Source organism: Rhizophagus irregularis, chromosome 14, assembly GCF_026210795.1.
Source record: "Rhizophagus irregularis chromosome 14, complete sequence".
Taxonomy (NCBI): domain Eukaryota; kingdom Fungi; phylum Glomeromycota; class Glomeromycetes; order Glomerales; family Glomeraceae; genus Rhizophagus; species Rhizophagus irregularis.
The window spans coordinates 3,593,784-3,613,774 of NC_089442.1; the positions used below are offsets into that span (position 1 = coordinate 3,593,784).

Here is a 19,991-nt window from a genome sequence, read left to right on the forward strand (position 1 = left end):
AGCTTCCAGAATCGGGGCGGCACCTCTTAATATATTAATCGATAGATTGAGTGATCTTGAGCGACGAAAGGGCGAAATGTTCTATGGATTACAAAGGCGTCAGGGTATTGAAAAGGCTAAAAAAGAGGAATTGGCTGGCTATACTCATCCCGTGACTCCACACGAAGGTGCTGTAATACAAAGGTCGACAGACGTTATTACTCAAGAACGATTACAAGAATTGCTCAAGCGGCACAAGCCGAGAAACTTACCAAGAATTTCCAGGCACAATTTAAACAATTACAAGCATCTAAGCCAGTTCGTAAACCACCGGTCTATAGACAACAGATTAAACCTGTTCGGCCAAAGCCACGGCCACGCGTTGTTCAGGATCATCAGGGATCCGCATTGGAATGATGGTTATGTAGATCATGATTTTGGTGATGACCCTGCTGACCCTGATGTCCCCTGAGTGGACTAGTGAGGATGATCAACATGTTATTGATCTTATTATGGGATATGAGACGTCTAAAAGATTTCCAAAGAGACTTCAGAAGGCTAAAGATAGACGCGATGATCTGGAATTAGCCCGAGCAATGAGAAACCTCGATCTTAATGATGATGCTATGGATATTGATACTAATACCGCGAGTTTTGATGACTTGAAAATTGTTCCCGATGAGGAAGGTGGTTTTCGGATTTGTGCGGTTCGAAGTACAAAAAAAAAGTAAACTCGGATAAGGGTGTAAGTATCTCGAAACTTCTTAAATCTGTTCCAAAAAAATCAGTTAAAATGACTCTTATTAAGATTCCTGTGAAGGTTACTAGTAGTAAGCCCACACTTATAAAAGCCATCACCAAAAATGATTCATTAAGTTTATTAAGGTCTGCAGATTTTAGAAAATTACTCCGCGAGATTCTTCGGGAAGAATTAAAATCTGCTCGTAAAAGTACGGAGATTCCAGAAGACCTAGTTGAGGAAAAACAAGAAGAGGATATCGGGGAAGATGACCCGATGGATATTGACATAGCTCGTTTGGAGAATACTAAAGATCTTTTAGCGCTGGATGGGGAGGTCAATGGGATAGCAATTCAGTGTTTAGTAGACACTTGTGCTAACGCGTCTTTTATTCAGAGGGAAGCCGCTGAAGAATTAGGGTTGGATATCGACAAGAGTATTACACATAACATATCCGGCGCTCCGGGTTCTGGTAGGACATTCGGCATGGTAAAAGGTGTGTCAATCAAACTAACCCCCTGATTGCGTAATCACCGAGAATCTCGCGGTTTTAAGCGATTACAAGCATAGGGAGATTGGATTGAGCCGGACGTGTCTGAAACGTTACAATTATGATGTCCATGAATCGCGTGAACATATCGCCCTTACTTGTAATGAGAAGAATGTTTTTATCCCGATAGTTTCTGACGTGAATCGAGGAGACAAAAAATAGGGAATATTTATTTTTTATTCCCAAAACTTGCGGATTAAGGCAGGGACATCTTCCTCCAACCGGTCAGCGGGTTCCCAAGTGGCTTCGGTATCTGGGTATCATTCCCACTTGACTAGATACTGGTCTTGACCCTTCCCGATGCGATGCCGGAATATCCGCTCAGGTACAAATCTTTCGGGTTGCCCTCTTATCACGGAGTCAGGTGGGGGATGTTCATTTTCTGGAACAATCTGCAACTCTTTTCGGGTGTACGCACATCTGGATACACCTAGACGCCCGTGTGGTCCATCAAGAAGATACGTAGGAGGCTGTTCGGGTGAGAGGATCATTTTTTTGATGACACGGATATTGGGATTCCATCTTATGTCACCTGTACGAAATTTTCCATGGAGTTTATTCCCGAGTACTGAAATAGGTTCGTCTAACTTGACTTGGACATGTGTTCCTTCAGAGAGAAGTTCCGTCTTTTTTGACACTTTGGGTGACCCTGTCGGAATGTCTGGGGGATTTCTCTGCCAGATTTCATCTATTTTATTAACTACATCACGGAAATCTTCTGACCATTTCACGGATGTCACCCCGGTCTTCAACTCCTGTGCCACCATTCGTTTTAGGAGAGGCTCCTGGATCGCTTGGATAGCTCGTTCAGCGTATGATTGCTGTTTGTGTCTTCCCGGCTCTCCAAACCTCATCATCACCCCTAGGCTGTTCAGGAAAAAATCACGTACCTGATCATTGGTGAATTCTGATCCGGAGTCTGTCTCCATTCGATGTATTGGTGGCTTAATGCGATTTCTTCTGTAGATTTTAACAAATCCATTGAGAACCCTATTTGCAGTCTTATCCTTTAGGGGTTCTGCGTCGACTCGTTTACCTGCGACTTCCACCACTATGAGGAAATAGTGGAATCCTTTGGGGTCGACTGGCATTTCTGCGAGATCTGCCTGATGCGTCGCATTTGGTTTCCATACAACTACTCGTGGACGCTCTGATGACTTTCCTTTAGGGGCTTTTTGTATAGGTTGTAGTGCTCCTCACCTTTAGAATTCGTGCTGGTACTCTGGAGAGATTGTAGTATTTGTAGTAATTCTCTAATTGTGACATATTACGACAAATTAAAGGAAAGATTTCGGACTTCAAATTTTAAAATGACACGATTTTACTGCCTAAAGTGTAAGAAGGAAACCGAGACTGCTAGTGAAATACAAGATATGACCACAAATGGGCGTTACCGGCTGCATGGTGATTGTACAGTTTGTGGTATGCATAAGAATACTTTTACTGGGATAGACTGGGTTATCAAAAAGAAAACCAAGGAGAAGAAAAAAGAAACTGCGGCTAAAAGACATCAGACGGCGTACAATCGGCAATGCAAAAAACTCGGGCAGAAAATCTTAGATTCTGATGACACGTGTAAGCAGTGTATTGATAAATGCCTTAAGGAGGCAAAAAAGAGGAAGACGGATTAGTACCGCCTTTTAAAAGTATTCCTCATCATCTGAGTCATCGAGAGATACCTTTCCATCATCTGATTCATCATCCGAGTCGTCAGGAGTGCGACCTTCCTTAAGCAATTGGATGTTGTACGTTATTTGAGTCCATTTCTCCCAGTCGGACTCTTGCATTATAAAGCCGCATCTGAGGAGTGCTCTTTCTATTACTACCATCCCTGCAAACCTGGTGTATTTTTTCTGATCGGCTTCATTGAAATTGTCAATGGCTTCCTTGTAGTAGTCTACTGCCTGTTTGTATACCTCCTCGGCTTCTTTATGCCGCTTCCACAACTCGGCTTTACAACAGTTATACCAGAGTCTGTTAATCTTGAGATGTTTTCCGAATTCTTTAACCGGAAGGTTTCTGACCATCTCTGCTACTATGTCCGGGTCATTGAGGGGTGATGCCCGAATTTGGATCCATTTACGGATTCCATAGATGTCTACAAGATCAAGCCCGAGGTCTTCGGCAAGAGAAGTGGTGGCGTGTAAGTTTATCATTGTATGTTACTTATAGTTACCTAATCTTCAATTGCCGAATATATTTTTTCTGACGGGGGTAAGTGGTCATAGTTCGGGTGCCATAGTTCGGGTGCCATAGTTCAGGACATAGGGAATCATACTTGGAGGATCTAGGTGAGTATATAAAGGGTAATCATAGCGTGAATCGGGTTTTGGGGTCTGAGGGGCTGACTAAGGCTGCCATAGTATTATTATAAGATTTTTCGTACTATGGCAGGTACTATGGCAGGAGATTCTGTTTGATTTCGGCTTTATTCGCGTTTTTATTCCATTTTTAAGTAGTCTGCCATAGTTGCCATAGTTGTCATAGTAAGTTATATATAAGAAAAAATGTAGAAAAAAAAATAAGTGGAAAAATACCGTGGCAGACCATGGTACTGTGGCAGGTAAACCTGCCCCACGGAGGGGAATGTAGGTACTGCGAGGCCATTGAGGCCGAGGTGGGATGAGCGTAGCGAGGCACACTACCAGCCCGACAACTTTAAACGTCAGATTACTTTACACGCCGACTTGAGGAGGATGACATATTTTGTATCCCAAGACCTCAACGCGTCATGTCTTTTCACGCTAATTACGAACGACAAACACCCGATTTACTTACTCATACACAATTTCGTTCCCCAAGAATTAGTAGATCTGATACAGAAATACACGAATAGTTACAAGATCACACGCAATTAGTGATGGAGACGATGCTAAAATTTCAATCAACATTATACACCATGATATGGCTCAAACATACGGAAGCTATGAAACAGTGGGAACTAGCAAAGTATCACTACTGCTAAAAAAAATTCGCTTCGGAAAAAGCACCTAAGAAAAAAGAAAAAATCACGCACAAGGATACCTAAAAATGCCACTCCAAGTAGTGCGACCAACATACCCGTAAACCCTATAAAGATTTACAATAATTCACACAAATATGACGATAGACTCTGCATCAAACTGTACAATTATATACCACGATGGATCATCTTAATCACATCAAATTATCTCCAATGCAGGTGGTTGGAACATTATGAATAGTTTAGATAGACAAACTTTTTATAGAGTTATATTTTTCTTTATTTTCTCATTTATATTATCGTATAGATTTTTTACAACTTCTTTTAATCCTATTTTCTATCATATTAGTGGATAGCTCAGTTACGCCAAGGGTTCAAGGGTGAATAATAGGCGGAACGATTCCTCTTTGGTGGGGTTGGACTAACTCGCAACGCTTAGTTTAGTTTCATTTTTGTAATTCATTCTTCTAACATTTGCTTGTAATCCCGGTTTCCGTCTTCATGATAAAAATAGAAATAAAAATTAAAATATCTTACTTGTATAAAATTAAATTATTGAAATAATTAATAAAATCTTATCTTTACTTAGTTATTACCTCTAAAATAAACCTTATATTGAACAATTCAACAATTATTACCAAAATTTTATTCAGTTACCAATTTTACGTTTCTTTGCAGCTCTTGTATGAGTTTTAATTTCACCACGTGCAAAAATATCCTTCCCTGCACTTCGGCACAATGTACAGCATGGAAACAAGGATTTGTATTTCAACTTAAGGCTTTCTGGAGGTTCTACCAATTCATTATCATGTCCACACCAATAGCAAGTATCGCCATTATTAGTACTTTTTCGGCATGAATAATATGCCAATTCCATTGGCATTTCACAACTAATTTTTTCTCGTACAAAAATTTTGTTGTATAGAATATTATTCTTTGGTACAAATGGTGATCCACAACTGTAATCCCAATCATCTATGGAAATTTGGCATGCTATCTTATCTTCTGCTGATAATGCACACTCACTGTAAAGACATCGTATCTTTCCATATTGAAAACATTGAATAAACTCATGAACTCGTGTATTTGTAAAAATGGATGATGGTACACGTTCACTATTTGCCATTGTTGTCATAAGTGTTGGACGATATTGTTCTGTTGTTCCTGACCGATATGCTGTTTGAAAATTAGCATAATGATCTTTATCCACTACAATTAATGAAATTTTGTTCGTCAAAGATTCTATATATAATAAAATAAAAAAAATCTTATGACGCACTTGTAGAAGGAATAGGATCTGGAAGCCAATCAAGTGAGTCAAAAATGTCATCTGGAAGCCGAACAGATTGACAAATAGTACATGACAATTGACCACATTTTTTTATCTGTTTATAAAATAATGAGAATTTATTCTATTATAAATGTATTAAATTGATGCTTAAAAAATGAAACTAACTCGCCTGAAAAACATATTGACGCTGCCTGCAATGTGTTTTCATGAATTGTTGTAATTGTGTTTTTTTTGATAAAATATCACTTGTTGTTTCTGAAATCTTTAAGGTTCGATCAATCAATAAAATTATCTAAAAACATTGTGTTATATTAGAATAAATATTAATGAATTTTCAGTATTAACGTTAAGATATGTAATTTTCTAAAATTACTTTACTTACATTAAAAAATTCATCAATCATAGTTTTATCTGCTGGATCATAGTACTGAAATGATTCATCATGTAAAACTAATCTTTCTGTACGACCTTCCAATATCTGTTGTACACGTGTTATACATTTACATAAATCACTCTGCAAAGTTTCATTTGTTTTAGCAGCAGCACGAATTTCATCTAATGTATCCAATTTAGCAAATGCAGTTTCTGATTCTGGTCTCATAGTATCTCTAACTAACGCCACACCCTGTAATCCTAAATTCAATATAGACATGATCCTTTCTGCGGGATTGGTCCAGCTATGATGTGGCGCTGTACGCATAGCAATAAGCATATCAAAATTTCCATGTAAAAAAAGACAAATAAGAGAAATTTGAACTGAACCAAATATTGTTCGATGGTCTGGACCACCATCAGTGTAAAGGCATAGAATAGGAGGAATATTGTTAAGGTGATGAGTAAAAATTGCGTTATAAAACTCAGTAGTATGCCTGATAGCACTACTAGGTTGGAATACTGTATCTTTAAATGAAACAAATACTTTTCCACTATAAAATGAATCTTCAATAGATTGGGGAATATTGCAAAAGAATATTACAGAAGGGGTAAGTGATAACTTTGTGAAATCATGATTACATGCAACTAAAGGAGTTTCTTGAAAAACTATAGTTTTTCTATTGCGAACACCAGTAGAAGTATTGATACCTTCTCCAATAGAAACTTTATGTTTATCATCTGCACATATAAATGAGACATACTGTTGATACAAAATTGCAAATTCTCGTAAATATCGAAAAAGAGCTGCACAGTAATGTGTATCTGGATGGTCTTTACGAAGCTGTCTTACTTGAACCATAAATTTGATATTAAAACGTCCAGTATATTGTTTGGCACTTTCTGTTATTGGATTTGTTAGTTGAAACTGCAAACGTATCCATTCTTCACTTGGAATTAAAACAGTTTCAGGTATAAGTTTTTCATTTAACCGTTTAGTGATTATTTCACGAAGATCACGTATTGAAATAGCAAGTGGCATATATAAAACATTTCCATGTCACCGATCATTAACTGCTGGTGAATTCTTAAAACATGAAAATTAATTAATTAAATATCAATACTTTACACATAAAATAAAGTAATTAAGAAAATAATTTACTTCATTAAAATAAGCTCCCATCACATCCCAGAAAGTATCAAATTTTGTTCCTTTAAATCCATTATTTTGACGTAAATCACATATAATTGATAGATCTTCCATTGTTAATATGAGTTGAAGCCGTTCTTCCAGCTCTTTACAAATATCATTTGATGTTACAGCAGCATTGCCACTTAAATCATAATATAAAGTGCGTAAAATAGCAGGTGTAATATTCTTAACTAATGAATACTATTAGAATTATATATGACTATTAGTACATTTAATTCAAAATATTTTTTCAAGTAAAATACAAATAAAATTAACCTTTCCTAACGCATTTTTTCGCATTTGTCGAGTGAAATATTGTGGCAATTTTTCTTGAATAATTGCTAGCACACGTGCTTGTGCAGTTTCTGATCGGTTTTCAGGATTAATTGGAACTTTCCAAATATAATTAAGGGTACCAAGATAACTGTCATGATAATACCGATATAAAGTAACAGGAAACTGTATCTGAAGATCTTTAATATAGCGGTACCGTTGCATTGCATCTTCAGGTAAAAAACTATCCAAATTAATTTCGGTATAATTAGCCATATTGGATAGGTGATCTTGAAGTTGTTGGTATTGTACATAAATTTTTTGACAGGAATCTACTGTGTATACCTTTAGATCATTAGCTGGCTGACGTGCTGGTATATCACTCAAGTGTATTTGTTTCATAGATTTGTTAATTTATTCTAAGTTGTTTGCATATTTTCGCATTGAAGATGTAAAAATAAAGACTTCTTCAATAATATTCTCCCAACTTTCGTTAGCTGCCCATGGTTGTGCTACCGATAATTCTAATGAAGAAGCTAATTTTTCAAGCTTGTCATGCTCAAGATTATATTTAGCATGCTTTCCAGTAAAATAATAAAGATTATAATTTTGTTCTTTTTGATATTGATCTAATTCATTAAATAATTCTCCAAGTAAAAGTGATCGTTCTGTAAATTTTGTACGATGTGGATCTATGTACCACAATGCTGCTGTTAGACATTCAACGAAACTCTTTCCAAAAGTATTTTGTATTCCATTTCTCCATCCAACCATTTTACTTCGAAATAATTTAATGATGTTATTATAAAGTAAATCCTTGCGAGTATCTTCTTTTTTCTGTTCTGGAAGACAAATACGTTGTGAAATATTCATAATTAAATCAATTGCATTTGGTCTTTCTTGAACTGTAGTTTTAGTTGCTTCCAAAATGAACTTAATATGTGTAAAATTAAGTTCAAATAACATAGATACATCACCCTGCAGTCCTTCTTCTACATAAACCCACTTTTCTGGAGGCTTTTTTAAAAATACTTGAATACCTCCTAAATTTTCAAACTGGTTATTTGTTGCTATGTTAAATACGTTGTGAAACTGGTAACAGTCTGTAAGCAACACCTTTACAATCTTATCTGAAACGATTGTTTTTGCTTCTTTAAGTACACACACAACAAAGAAACCCATTGTGCAACAAAGATATTGGGTACAAAATTGAAAAAGTATATTTATATGTTAATAAAAAGTCACGGCCGATCTATTGGTAAAATACGGCTGATCTAATGGTCAATTTTAATGATCTGATTGTAAATCACGTGATTAATTTTAACCAATCAAATTGATAAAATATGTGTTGTTCAACTGTCCTTTATTTGTCCAATGGGAGGGGGGGTTATGTTAAACAAAGGTTTGGATTTGAGCGGCCTAATCTTTATTATAAGTAAGCGGGATTCTGACTAGATCTCAACTTCGCTATAAGACTATAGTGAAGATTTTAAAAGATTTGATTAGTTAATTCATTATAGTAAGGGAAATTTATTATAATTGTCTGAAAAATTCACTATATCAAGGGTTTACTATATCAAAGTTTGACTGTATTTACGTATTTTCAAAAAATCTGGTAATTAATTACCAGAATTATGAATTATGTATTTATACAAAAATAGGGAATTACCAGGCTATGTATATTTGGAGGTGACCTATCTTATAAGTAAGTGAGGTCCTGCTACAGCTCAGACAATTAGAACTTATTATTTTTGAGTACAAAGATAACATTTTCACTTCTTAAAGAATGTAACCATCTAGAACTTATCAAAGGTCTCATATTGGATATGATTATAACAAAACTTCAATGATATACATCCAGAAAAATCTCTAATGATATTACAGTTAGAACCACAATTATACTTTCAGAAAATATATATAAAACTCATGATGCTTAGAATTGAACCATTGTGAAATTAAAATAAATATTATTAAAAAGATAAGATGAATACCATTAAATGTCACCTGATTCCTGTATCTTAACAACAAATTCCGTATCTCTCACAAGGATCTTTTGATAAAAATGAATTGTTATGCAAATTGATGATACATTTCAGAGATAATATCTTTTCACATATATCAGGCGGTTCTTTATAGTTATGGAAAGCAAAGAAAATTAGATACATCATAAAAAAAAGGATCCAGTAACAAAGATGAAAATATAGTCACAGTATAGTAGGTCCCATGATTATCTTTGCAAAGACAATAGGGCCTTTAGCTAAGAAAACATATTACACATATATTTACCTATTTAGCATAATAGATCATTTGACAGTGCACACATAAGGTATTTTATAATATGATGAGTGGTTTATAAATTAATAATGTTAGCTAGTTTAATTAAGTAGTTTAATAATTTTATTATGTATTACTTTTTAAAAAAAATATAGTAATTATTAAATATATTACCTAAATAAAATTAATTATAAACTATTAAAATAATTTATTTTTTTTAATAATTTAGATCATTTAATATTTATTTATTATTTAATTTATAATAAAACATATTACTAATTTTTATAAAATATTTAATTTATTAAAAAATATAAAAACCATAAAAGTAATGCATCATTTTTTTTGATAAATTATGTTGTACTTGAAAAATTAACACATTAAATTTAGTACATTTTGTAGTTTACATGATAAATAATTTATATTTAAATTTTCATTTTGATTGGCTTTAATTTGATGTCAATACATGTGATTAAAATTAGTATTCAAAGTGATGCATAATATATATGAGCTACTGTATATTATACTTAAATTTTAATTTAAGCATATTTTAAGAATATTTTAAAAGAGATTTGTATTTTACGCATCATGTATATTACGCATCCCATGCATATTAATTTTAGTGTGCACAGGGTCAATCTAAATTTTTATATTTTTATTTCTCATATACACATGATCAAATTATTATTAAGCTTATTATGGCTTCGCTAATTATTTTTCTTATCACTTCTCCTCTTCTCCTTTATTTCATAATTAATATTTTAATTTTTCCTTTATTTTTACCTTCCTCAAACCAATATGGATGACTTGACTTCATTTTCAGTGATAATTCTGATGCAGAAACCTTTACCGACAAGTTTTTTAATAATATTTTGGAGGATAGTGATGAAGAGGAATGTTCTATCAAAACTATTGATAATTCTAGTGATGATTTAACATTAGAAGTTGGTATGACATTTTTTACTTGGAAATCTGCATATAACTATATTAAAAGATGGTCACTCCAACAAGGCTTTTTTATTTGACAAGGAAGATGTATAAAAGTGGAAAATGAACGTAGGAAACAAACAATAGTATGTAATTGTAAGAGTATATATAACAATGAAGCAAAAAAGAATAAAAACAAACCTTCAAAAACTCATCGAACCAATTGTAACTGGTACATTAATCTTTTCTGACCTATTAAAAATAATCCAAATAAAACTATTTACGTTACTACACTACTCAATGAGCATTTTGGACACAATTTGGATCCTTTTTTAACTTGTTTTGAAATGAATAAGGCTTTTATAAAGCCTATGTTAGATGATATAGAGTGGATGTGTATTCATGGTCATTTGAAGCTATTATCTATCAAGCGTATGTTAAAAGCTAAATACAATAGGAAGATTTACAATTAAGATCTCTATAAAGTCATCTATAAACATCAGAAAAATAATTCTTAATTAAGTAATAATGATGTTTCCCAGCTCTTTGTGTATCTTGAAACACTTAAAGAAAAAGACCCTTGTTGAATAATTTATAAAGACTGGGATCATGAAACAAACACATTAACTAGGATCTTTTGGATGAGTTCAGAACAATTGGAAACTTAGCATCACTATAGTGATGTAATCCTTAATGATAATACTGCGAAAACAAATTGGTATGAAATGGCTCTTTCCTTTTTTATTGCAATTGATAACAACATGAAATCTCAGATTGTAGCACAAGTATTAATGGATAGAGAAACAAAAGATGCGTATGCTTGGGTATTTCAATGTACATTAGATGCTACAGGAATTACTCCAAAAGTTTTTATAATAGATGCTGACCCTAGAATGGATGCTGCTATTCTGCTAAAATATCCTTCAACTTTTCCAATACATTGCATTTGGCACATCAGCCAAAATTTACCATTACAGCTTAAATCTAAACTTGGTGAATTATTTGATCAGTTTAAAAAAGATTTTTATGAATGCCAAAATAGTTTAGTTGAAGAAATATTTGAACAAAAATGGTCAGATTTACTTGTCAAATATCCAAATACAGCTAGTTACCTTAAAAAAAGTCTTTACAGTCAACTCCCTCTATAGTCACTCTCGTTATAGTCACATTCTACTATATAGTCACACCAGTTGAATGTTCAAAACACTTTATTATTAAAATCTATCCTATATAGTCACAATCTATCTATAGTCACTATCACACCTATCCTCAAAAATCTTATATTAAAAAGAATCATTTATAATCACAGTTATATAAAGAATATATTAAATAACTTGGCATCTAATAATCGTACAAAGATGTATCATAGCTTGTTAGAATCGTCTTATTGAGATGAATAGAATGGTGGTAGTTTTATCCTTTTCCTTTGCAAGTGTTTACGGCCAGACCACCCATTGCCTCTTATGAGACTAATCTCAGGTCTGTGTCCTATCATCTTCAATGGGCAACCATTATACCGAGTACTTAATTTCTCAGGTAACAGCACCACTATAGAAGACATCCCCCATCGGGCCATTTTAGGCTGATCTGAAGCTAGGTACACGCCGCCTACTCATCCTATACCCATTGCATGATACTGATACTCAATTTATTTAACGACTTTTAGAGAGCATCTACTTTCATGAAGGACTTTCGACAGGTAACATCAACCATCTAGTACCCTTCCATACCACCATTTTAGGTACTAAGTTTTATCCTTTTCCTTTGCTAGTGTTTACGGCCAGACCACCCATTGAGTTTTATCCTTTTCCTTTGCTATTGTTTACGGCCAGACCACCCATTGCCTCTTATGAGACTAATCTCGGGTCTGTGTCCTATCATCTTCAATAAGCAACCATTAAACCGAGTACTTAATTTCTCAGGTAACAGCACCATGTAGAAGACATCCCCCATCGAGCCATTTTAGGCTGATCTGAAGCTAGGTACACGCCGCCTACTCATCCTTAATCCATTGCATAATACTGGTACTCAATTTATTTTACGACCTTTAGAGAGCACCTACTTTCATGGAGGACTTTCGACAGGTAACATCAACCATGTTTTATCCTTTTCCGATCACTGGCTGACGAGTTATTCAACAAAATGTTAAACATCAGCATTATAATATTTCTTGATTTATGTTTACTGCGCCATTTAACATTTTGCTAGATTTCTCAGTACCTAGTGATTGTAAAAAAGACAATTTATAGCTTGTTGGAATCGCCTCATCGAGACGAATTGAATGGTGGTAAGCTCATCTCTCTGTGATCAATATTGACGGAGTTATTACTTAAAAACTATTTAATATTTTTTAATTTCAGAAATTGATCTAGTGATTGGATTTCGATGTATCTTATACCATTAGATTCGTCTCATCAAGACGAATTGAATGGTAGTAAGATCGTCTTTTTAGGATCAATATTGGCAGAGTTATTACACAAAAACCATTAATATTTTTTTAATTTTGAAAATTAATCTAGTGATTGGATTTTGATGTATTTTATACCATTAGAACTGTCTCATCAAGACGAATCGAATGGTGGTAAGATCATCTCTCTCTACAATTAATATTGGCAAAGTTACGATACAATAAAGTTTTAAGTATAATTCTGGCTAAAATTATGTTAATTTTTGGCCAGAATTATGATATACAAATATAAGAAATTTTTTATATAGTCACATCTCTTTATAATCACCAAATATGGACTGTCCCAAATGTGTGACTATAAAGAGAGTTGACTGTATCTATCAAAGAAATCTTGGGCTTGTGCATTTAACAATAATATTTTTACAATCGATATACAAACAACATCACGCTGTGAATCAGTTAATGCTACTTTTAAAAGATTATTATTTAATTCAAATAGCACACTTATTGATATATTTCATGCAGTTCAAGAACGATTAGAAGAGGAAGAAGATAATAATGACTATATTAATTGGAAAAGTTCTCTTCCATGTAATCAGTCCTCTACTATTGCTTCAAATGCTTTTACTAATATAATTGATGAACTTAAGTTGTTTGTTACTCCACAAATTCAAAAAGTACATTACAGTGAAATGGAAATGGCATTTAATTATGATGCAAGTATAGTTGTTTCCAAAATTCAAATCTGAAATCCGAAATTACAAAATTGTAATTAATTACGTAATTACGTAATTAATTACGTGCTACGAAATTAATTACGTATTCCGAAATTCCGAAATTTGCATAATAGTGCAAAATTGTGAATATCTCGGGATCTAATGATCAGATTTCGATGATCTTACTACCATTCGATTTGTCTCATCGAGGCGAATCTAATGATATGTGTTTCATTTCTATAGCACCGATATTAATGGAGTAAAATAGGACCCAGAAATATATATATAGGGGTCAGGTGATGAAAAAATTTTTTTACTATGAGCTGTACGCATTTTTTCAGGGCCGGAATTATGATAATGCCAGTCGGTTACTATAATAGGAAATAAAATTCTGACTGGCATTATCAAAAATTATCTAAAAAAGGAAAGATTTTCATGATTTTTTTAGTTCAAAATACGCAAACTCAAACCTGACCCTTATATATATATTTCTGGGTCCTAGTAAAATTACTATAAACATTTAATGAATTTTGGTGTCGGAGTACGATCTAGTGATTAGATTTGAATGAATTTACCACCATTCGATTCGTCATGATGAGACGATTCTAATGGCGGTAAGATCATCTTTCTAGCATTGAAATTGGCGGAGCTATTACGCTATAAATATTTAAAAGTTATTGGTATCGGATCGTGATCTAGTGATTGGATTTAAATGATCTTACTACCATTAGAATTGTCTTATCAAGACGAATCAAATGGTAGTAAGATCATCCAAAACGGATCACTGGGTGCCGAGTTATTATTTGTTAAAGTTTTTATATATAAATCGGCCAAAATTAAGGCTAATTCTGGCCAAATATTTTCGTAATACGAAATTAATTACGGAGTCCAAAATCAATTACGGAATACGGAGTTTTTTTAATGAATTACTTAATAATTACAGAATTACAGAATTACATATTTCCGTAATACTAAAATAATTTTGGACACAAGTATAGATGCAAGGGTATTAGATCAATTTTATATAAAAAATGAAACATCACAGGTCAGTATTATCAAATATATCTGATTAACAAAAATGCCTGAATCTTTAATTTAACATTGATTTTTAGGATTGGTCATTTGCTGATGGCTTTATTGAAAATCAGGAAATTCGACAAATTACTTTTTATCAGCTTTTATCAATGTGTAACCAATTCTCTATTAATTATTTAACATCATCTGGAATACACCATCTTGTTATTTTATTAAAAAATGGAATATATAAATGTTCCTGTATGTCTTTGGTAACTCGTGGGATTATTTGTAGACATTATTTTAGTATAATGCTACGAACTTCACAGGCTCAGTTTTATATAGGATTTATCAATTCACGTTGGTTTATTACTACATATTTGAATGATATCAAAAATCGGCCACTTTATTTTGCTTCAAAATTTAATACTAATTTAAAAACTTCATTGTTAGAATCTAATAATTTTCTTGAATTCCTTGATGTAATAGATGATGTTTCAAGTATTTCAATTAGTATCCCATATGTTTTTTTCAATAAACAACGCCTATATGCTAATGTACATAGATTAGTTAAACAAGTTAATCAGATTTCTTGCAAGACTTGTGATGAATCATTCATTGATTTACTTAAAGAATATATTAATAAAAAGAATAGTGAAGCTTTAACACTAGAACAATCCGATAATATGGAAAATCAAGATGAATTAGAAGTTGATCAAGAAAATACGCATCAAAATCAAATTGGAAATCCAATAATTAGGCATCCTAAAAGAAGACTACCAGGAACTGCAAGATTCAAAGGACCTCTAGAAAATTCGTCTCATTCTAATGAAATTATTGGTGGACGAACTCAGAATAAATGTGGATTATACTATAATGTAAGATATAATCGTGCAACTTATCCATCAAATCCTAATAAAAAGAAAAGAAGACAAAATTAAGAGCCAAAATTACTACTGTAATTCAAGCTGGCTTGTAAGCCAGCTTGAATTATAGTAGTAATTTCAGCCTGGCTCCCTTCGGTCGTCAGAATGTATTACAATATTACAATAAATAATCTAAATATCTAATGTTATTAATGTTATTATTAATGTTATGTAATTCAAATATATATAGCAATAATATTATTATAGGGGCATGTATAAAAAAATATGTGCATTGCAAAGATTTTTTAATTTTTTATATTATTTTTATATATGCATAAAATTTTAAGTTTAATTAATATTAATAAATTTTTGTGCACCCTGAAATTTTACGCAGATGTGCAAAAAATAAAAACCGTATTTTAAATATGTAAAAAATACACTTATATTGTATTTAAATTCTAGTTTGAGTATATTTTAAATATAATTTAAGTACTCAGACAAATACAGTACATTAAAAGTATGTTTTAAGAATATTTTAGGTATATTATAGGTATATTATAAGTATATCATAAATTAAATTTTATTTTAATTGCAGATCTGCCTAAAATCGGCACTGCATTACTAATATAAAATTTGGGGTTAAATTTGCCAATTTTGTGCTAGAACACAAACTTCAAAAAAGGATATCTCATAGATGACATATTGACTATAAAAAAAAATCATATGATATATTGAAAAAATATTTGAAAAAAATGAATTTGCAAAAAAAAGTTATACATTTGTATGCAAAATAATGAGTTTACTATGTGCACACGTCAGATTTACACCTTAAAATATACGAAATTTCAATATTTCATTTTACTATATTGTATTATTTACATTAAAAACCTATAATTTTTAGCTTCTAAAGAAGCTTTTTTGAAATATTTTTATTATTAAAAACAAGTGAAAGTTGAAGAAAACCAGTTACAGAAATATAATTATAAAATTTTTTGGCAAATATGACTTGTCATAAAATGAAAGAAAATATTGTATTTATGATATTTTTGTTTGTAAAATGGTTGAAACTTATTTTACGTGTGAGATGCAAAAATGCTTTTTTTTATTATCGCTGAGATCCCCCAATTCCCTCTGTCATCAATTTACAGAGTTGCCACATCGAACGGGCATTCTCATGGTCGAACGAACGAATAATCGAACGAACGAACAATTAAACGAACAAGCAAATAATCAACAGCATAATTAACGAACAACATACAACAACAATATACAACAACATTCTTGGTTCACGACATAAATAGCGTTAGTAATATAAAACATCAAACGGTATAAAATAAATTTAACTTCTCTAAATTTTCCCCAAATTATATCCACTTTTACCTTTAATTTCAAACTTCGATAGCTCTCGCTACGAATTATTACTTTTCAAAAACATATATTTAATTCATCTTTAATTAATATTGAACTTTACTAACAAATAATTAAATGAAACTTATATTTTTATTGAGTTCTGCGGATGAGAACTGTGGAATTACTTTGAATTCCGCTCTCTATTTATACAAATCTTATGCTACTTTCTATTCTATCTATATACTATCTTTTATGTTCTTTTTACATATTATCTTTGAACTATCTTTCTAATATGCTATCTATATTTTAAATACGCTATCTTTCAATATGCTATCTTTTTATATATGTTCTTTTTAATATGTTATCTTTTATGTTCCATCTTTATGCTATCTTTTTATATTATTATTTATGGAAGTAAAATTTAAGATATATTGTAAATTTTGTGATGCATTTTGTGTAAATCATAAATATAAGAATAAAAATGAATCTTTAGAAATTAGTGAAATTAAAGAAATATTAAATTTGAGTTTTTCAAGAAAGAAAGATAAATGTCCGCAAGAAATAATAAAACATGAGAATGAATGTATGTACTTTCGTTATGCGTGTTCCTTTAGTCCGCTATCCCTCCATTTTATATGATCTACCTTTTGTGGCTTATAATTATTCTTTCTAATTGTTCTTATTGCTAAAGATTGCTAAGCCGCAATTGATCGACTCTAATTATTCTATGTTAATCATCCGATAAATATTACATCATGTAGATCATTGCTCTTCTTAAATATTTATCCTTTTCGGCTAATTATTTATCCATCTACGCCAATTCATAATTAATTTGTTCGTTCTTAATATTTGGCAATTACATTTGGTGATTGAATTTTATCATCTTCTCGTGCTTGATATTTGACTGTTTACATCGCTATTATCCCTGAATTTTATTAGTAATGCAATGCCGATTTTAGGCAGATTGGCAATTAAGTATATTTTAATAAAATTTTAAGTATATTTTAAGTATAAAAACTTTTTATAGGGTTAATAAAATAAGATTTAACTTTATACCTACTTTCTATACTTTTTTTATTATCATAATCTAATTTGCATAATAAATATGATATTTTATCAGTAATACTATAATAATCAAAATTTTCACTATTAAATTCTCTCTATATATTAGAATATTGATTCAATATTTTGTTGTGAAAATAGAAGTAATTATAAGTTGGATTAGTTTTACTTACTTAAGGTATGACTAATGAAATTATTTTTACCAAATCATATAATTCTAATTGTTACCATTAGTATAAATGATTTGGTAATTATATGATTCTAATTGTTATTATTAGTATAAATTTTTCCACCAATTACATAGACCATTTTTTAACGAAATTTCAGCAATAATATTTTTTGAAAACTTATTATAAAAAATGGCTTCTACTGTTAACAACTTTAATTTACAAGAACTTGGAAACTTCCTCAAGCTACTTGACGAAGAGATGTTCACTTCCTTACTAGAACAAACATTGCAAGTTTTTAGGATGACTAGTACAACTGGCATTTATCAAACTGCTACAGATTTCGAACCTGCTATATACAAACATTTGGAAGGACTACAAACTACATATTCTGACGAGTTCTATGAACTAAATATACCCAAAGACAGCTTTAACGCTTTTCTTTTTTTTGCTATTAACTTCAAAGACACGTATACATGCCTTCTCTATGAGATGGTAAAGGATTACATGAGAAAAAAAGAAAAGGCATCACGTGAGATGCAAATAATAATAAATAAACCCAATAGAGTTCTAGGAATACCGGATTTCACTCTGATGGAAATGGAAATTATTGAAGAGCCTAAACACCAATCACCGGTTATATTTTCTGTGATACAAACAAAACTTAATGTACAAGCTCAGCCGTATACCCAAGAGGAAAGAAGCACATGACATATGCCGATATCGCAAAAGATTCTGGTTCTGACGATTTCCGGCCTACGTCACCTTCTCCTGAGGATAAACAGATCACCCAATTTACTTCTAAGAAGGGTAGTACTAACATTAAATCATAGCAGCAGAAGACTAAGAAGTCTAAGCTTACACTGGAGAAAACAATTTCAACTGTTATAACCGGATATATGCCAGAAGATAAGGCTAACGTTCATGAGATAGTTATTTATAATATTTCCTCCACCATGCCGCAACTTGATATCCTTACGAACCTAGGAAAATGGAATTAGGTAATTGCGTTCAAAGTAAAGACGCAAAAGAAGTAAGGATGGTCATCGGTCCTACCGGTCCTACTCGGTCCTGGACCGGTCGGTCCCAGGACTTGTAGGACCGGACCGCGGTCTTGCATTTTTTTGTGGCGCAGTAGGACCGGTCCTGAGGACCGACCAGTCCTCATACCGGTCTTCATATAATAAATGATTTTTATATTGAATAAACCTATTAATCTGACAAATATCTTCATAAAATAATATAAAGACCGGCCATTTCCAAACCAATAAATAATAACAATCACTCTTCCCACTTGTAGAGTTGCATGTCAAAACGCTGATACTCTGAAACTCCAAAAAAAGCGTTTAAGCGGAATATCTCATCATCCAGTGATCATAAAAGGATGAAACCACCACCATTCGAATCGTCTCAGCGAGACGCGTCGAATGGTGACTAAATCATGTTTCTAGGATCGATAGATAGTCAGTAATTATTGAATTTATTATCAAATAGTTTTGCTGACGTAATTTTTTTTTTATCGATTCTAAAATCATGATTTTGATACCATTCGACGCGCCGCAGCGAGACGATTCGAATGGTGGTAAAATTATCCTTTTATAATCACTGGATAGCGAGATATTGCGTTTTGAAGTATTTTTTCTCAAAGCTTTAAATTTTGCATGACGTTGTGATGATATCCAGGTGATTTGTAAAAAAAAAATTTATATTAAAAATCATCCCAATTAGTGTTCATTTATAAAACAAGGCTATTCCTAATAAAGTTAGGGAAGAAAATCTTTTTTTATTTGCAAAAAAAAGAAAAAAGACCGATCGGTCTTAAAAAGACTGCGGTCCTTAAAAAGACCGACGGT

The 19,991-nt window shown here is 32.2% G+C and overlaps 4 protein-coding genes across 4 annotated transcripts; 1 reads left to right on the forward strand and 3 right to left on the reverse strand.

Annotated features, from left to right (window-relative positions):
- Window positions 1-2,908: 2,908 nt before the first annotated feature.
- Window positions 2,909-3,424, reverse strand: OCT59_006466 (uncharacterized protein; the record flags this gene model as incomplete). Its single annotated transcript, XM_066141285.1, has 1 exon — window positions 2,909-3,424. One exon carries the CDS (start codon window positions 3,422-3,424, stop codon window positions 2,909-2,911), a length of 516 nt encoding a protein of 171 aa, XP_065998089.1.
- A 1,455-nt stretch (window positions 3,425-4,879) lies between these two features.
- On the reverse strand, window positions 4,880-6,122 carry OCT59_006467 (uncharacterized protein; the record flags this gene model as incomplete). The annotated part of the gene is made up of 3 exons (XM_066141286.1): window positions 4,880-5,439; window positions 5,510-5,615; window positions 5,904-6,122. The coding sequence occupies 3 exons, from the start codon at window positions 6,120-6,122 to the stop codon at window positions 4,880-4,882; spliced, it is 885 nt and encodes a 294-aa protein (XP_065998090.1).
- A 1,650-nt stretch (window positions 6,123-7,772) lies between these two features.
- Window positions 7,773-8,540, reverse strand: OCT59_006468 (uncharacterized protein; the record flags this gene model as incomplete). The annotated part of the gene is made up of 1 exon (XM_066141287.1): window positions 7,773-8,540. The coding sequence occupies one exon, from the start codon at window positions 8,538-8,540 to the stop codon at window positions 7,773-7,775; it is 768 nt and encodes a 255-aa protein (XP_065998091.1).
- A 9,790-nt stretch (window positions 8,541-18,330) lies between these two features.
- OCT59_006469 (uncharacterized protein) lies at window positions 18,331-18,849 on the forward strand (the record flags this gene model as incomplete). Its single annotated transcript, XM_025328160.1, has 1 exon — window positions 18,331-18,849. The coding sequence occupies one exon, from the start codon at window positions 18,331-18,333 to the stop codon at window positions 18,847-18,849; it is 519 nt and encodes a 172-aa protein (XP_025167854.1).
- Between the last annotated feature and the right edge of the window lie 1,142 nt (window positions 18,850-19,991).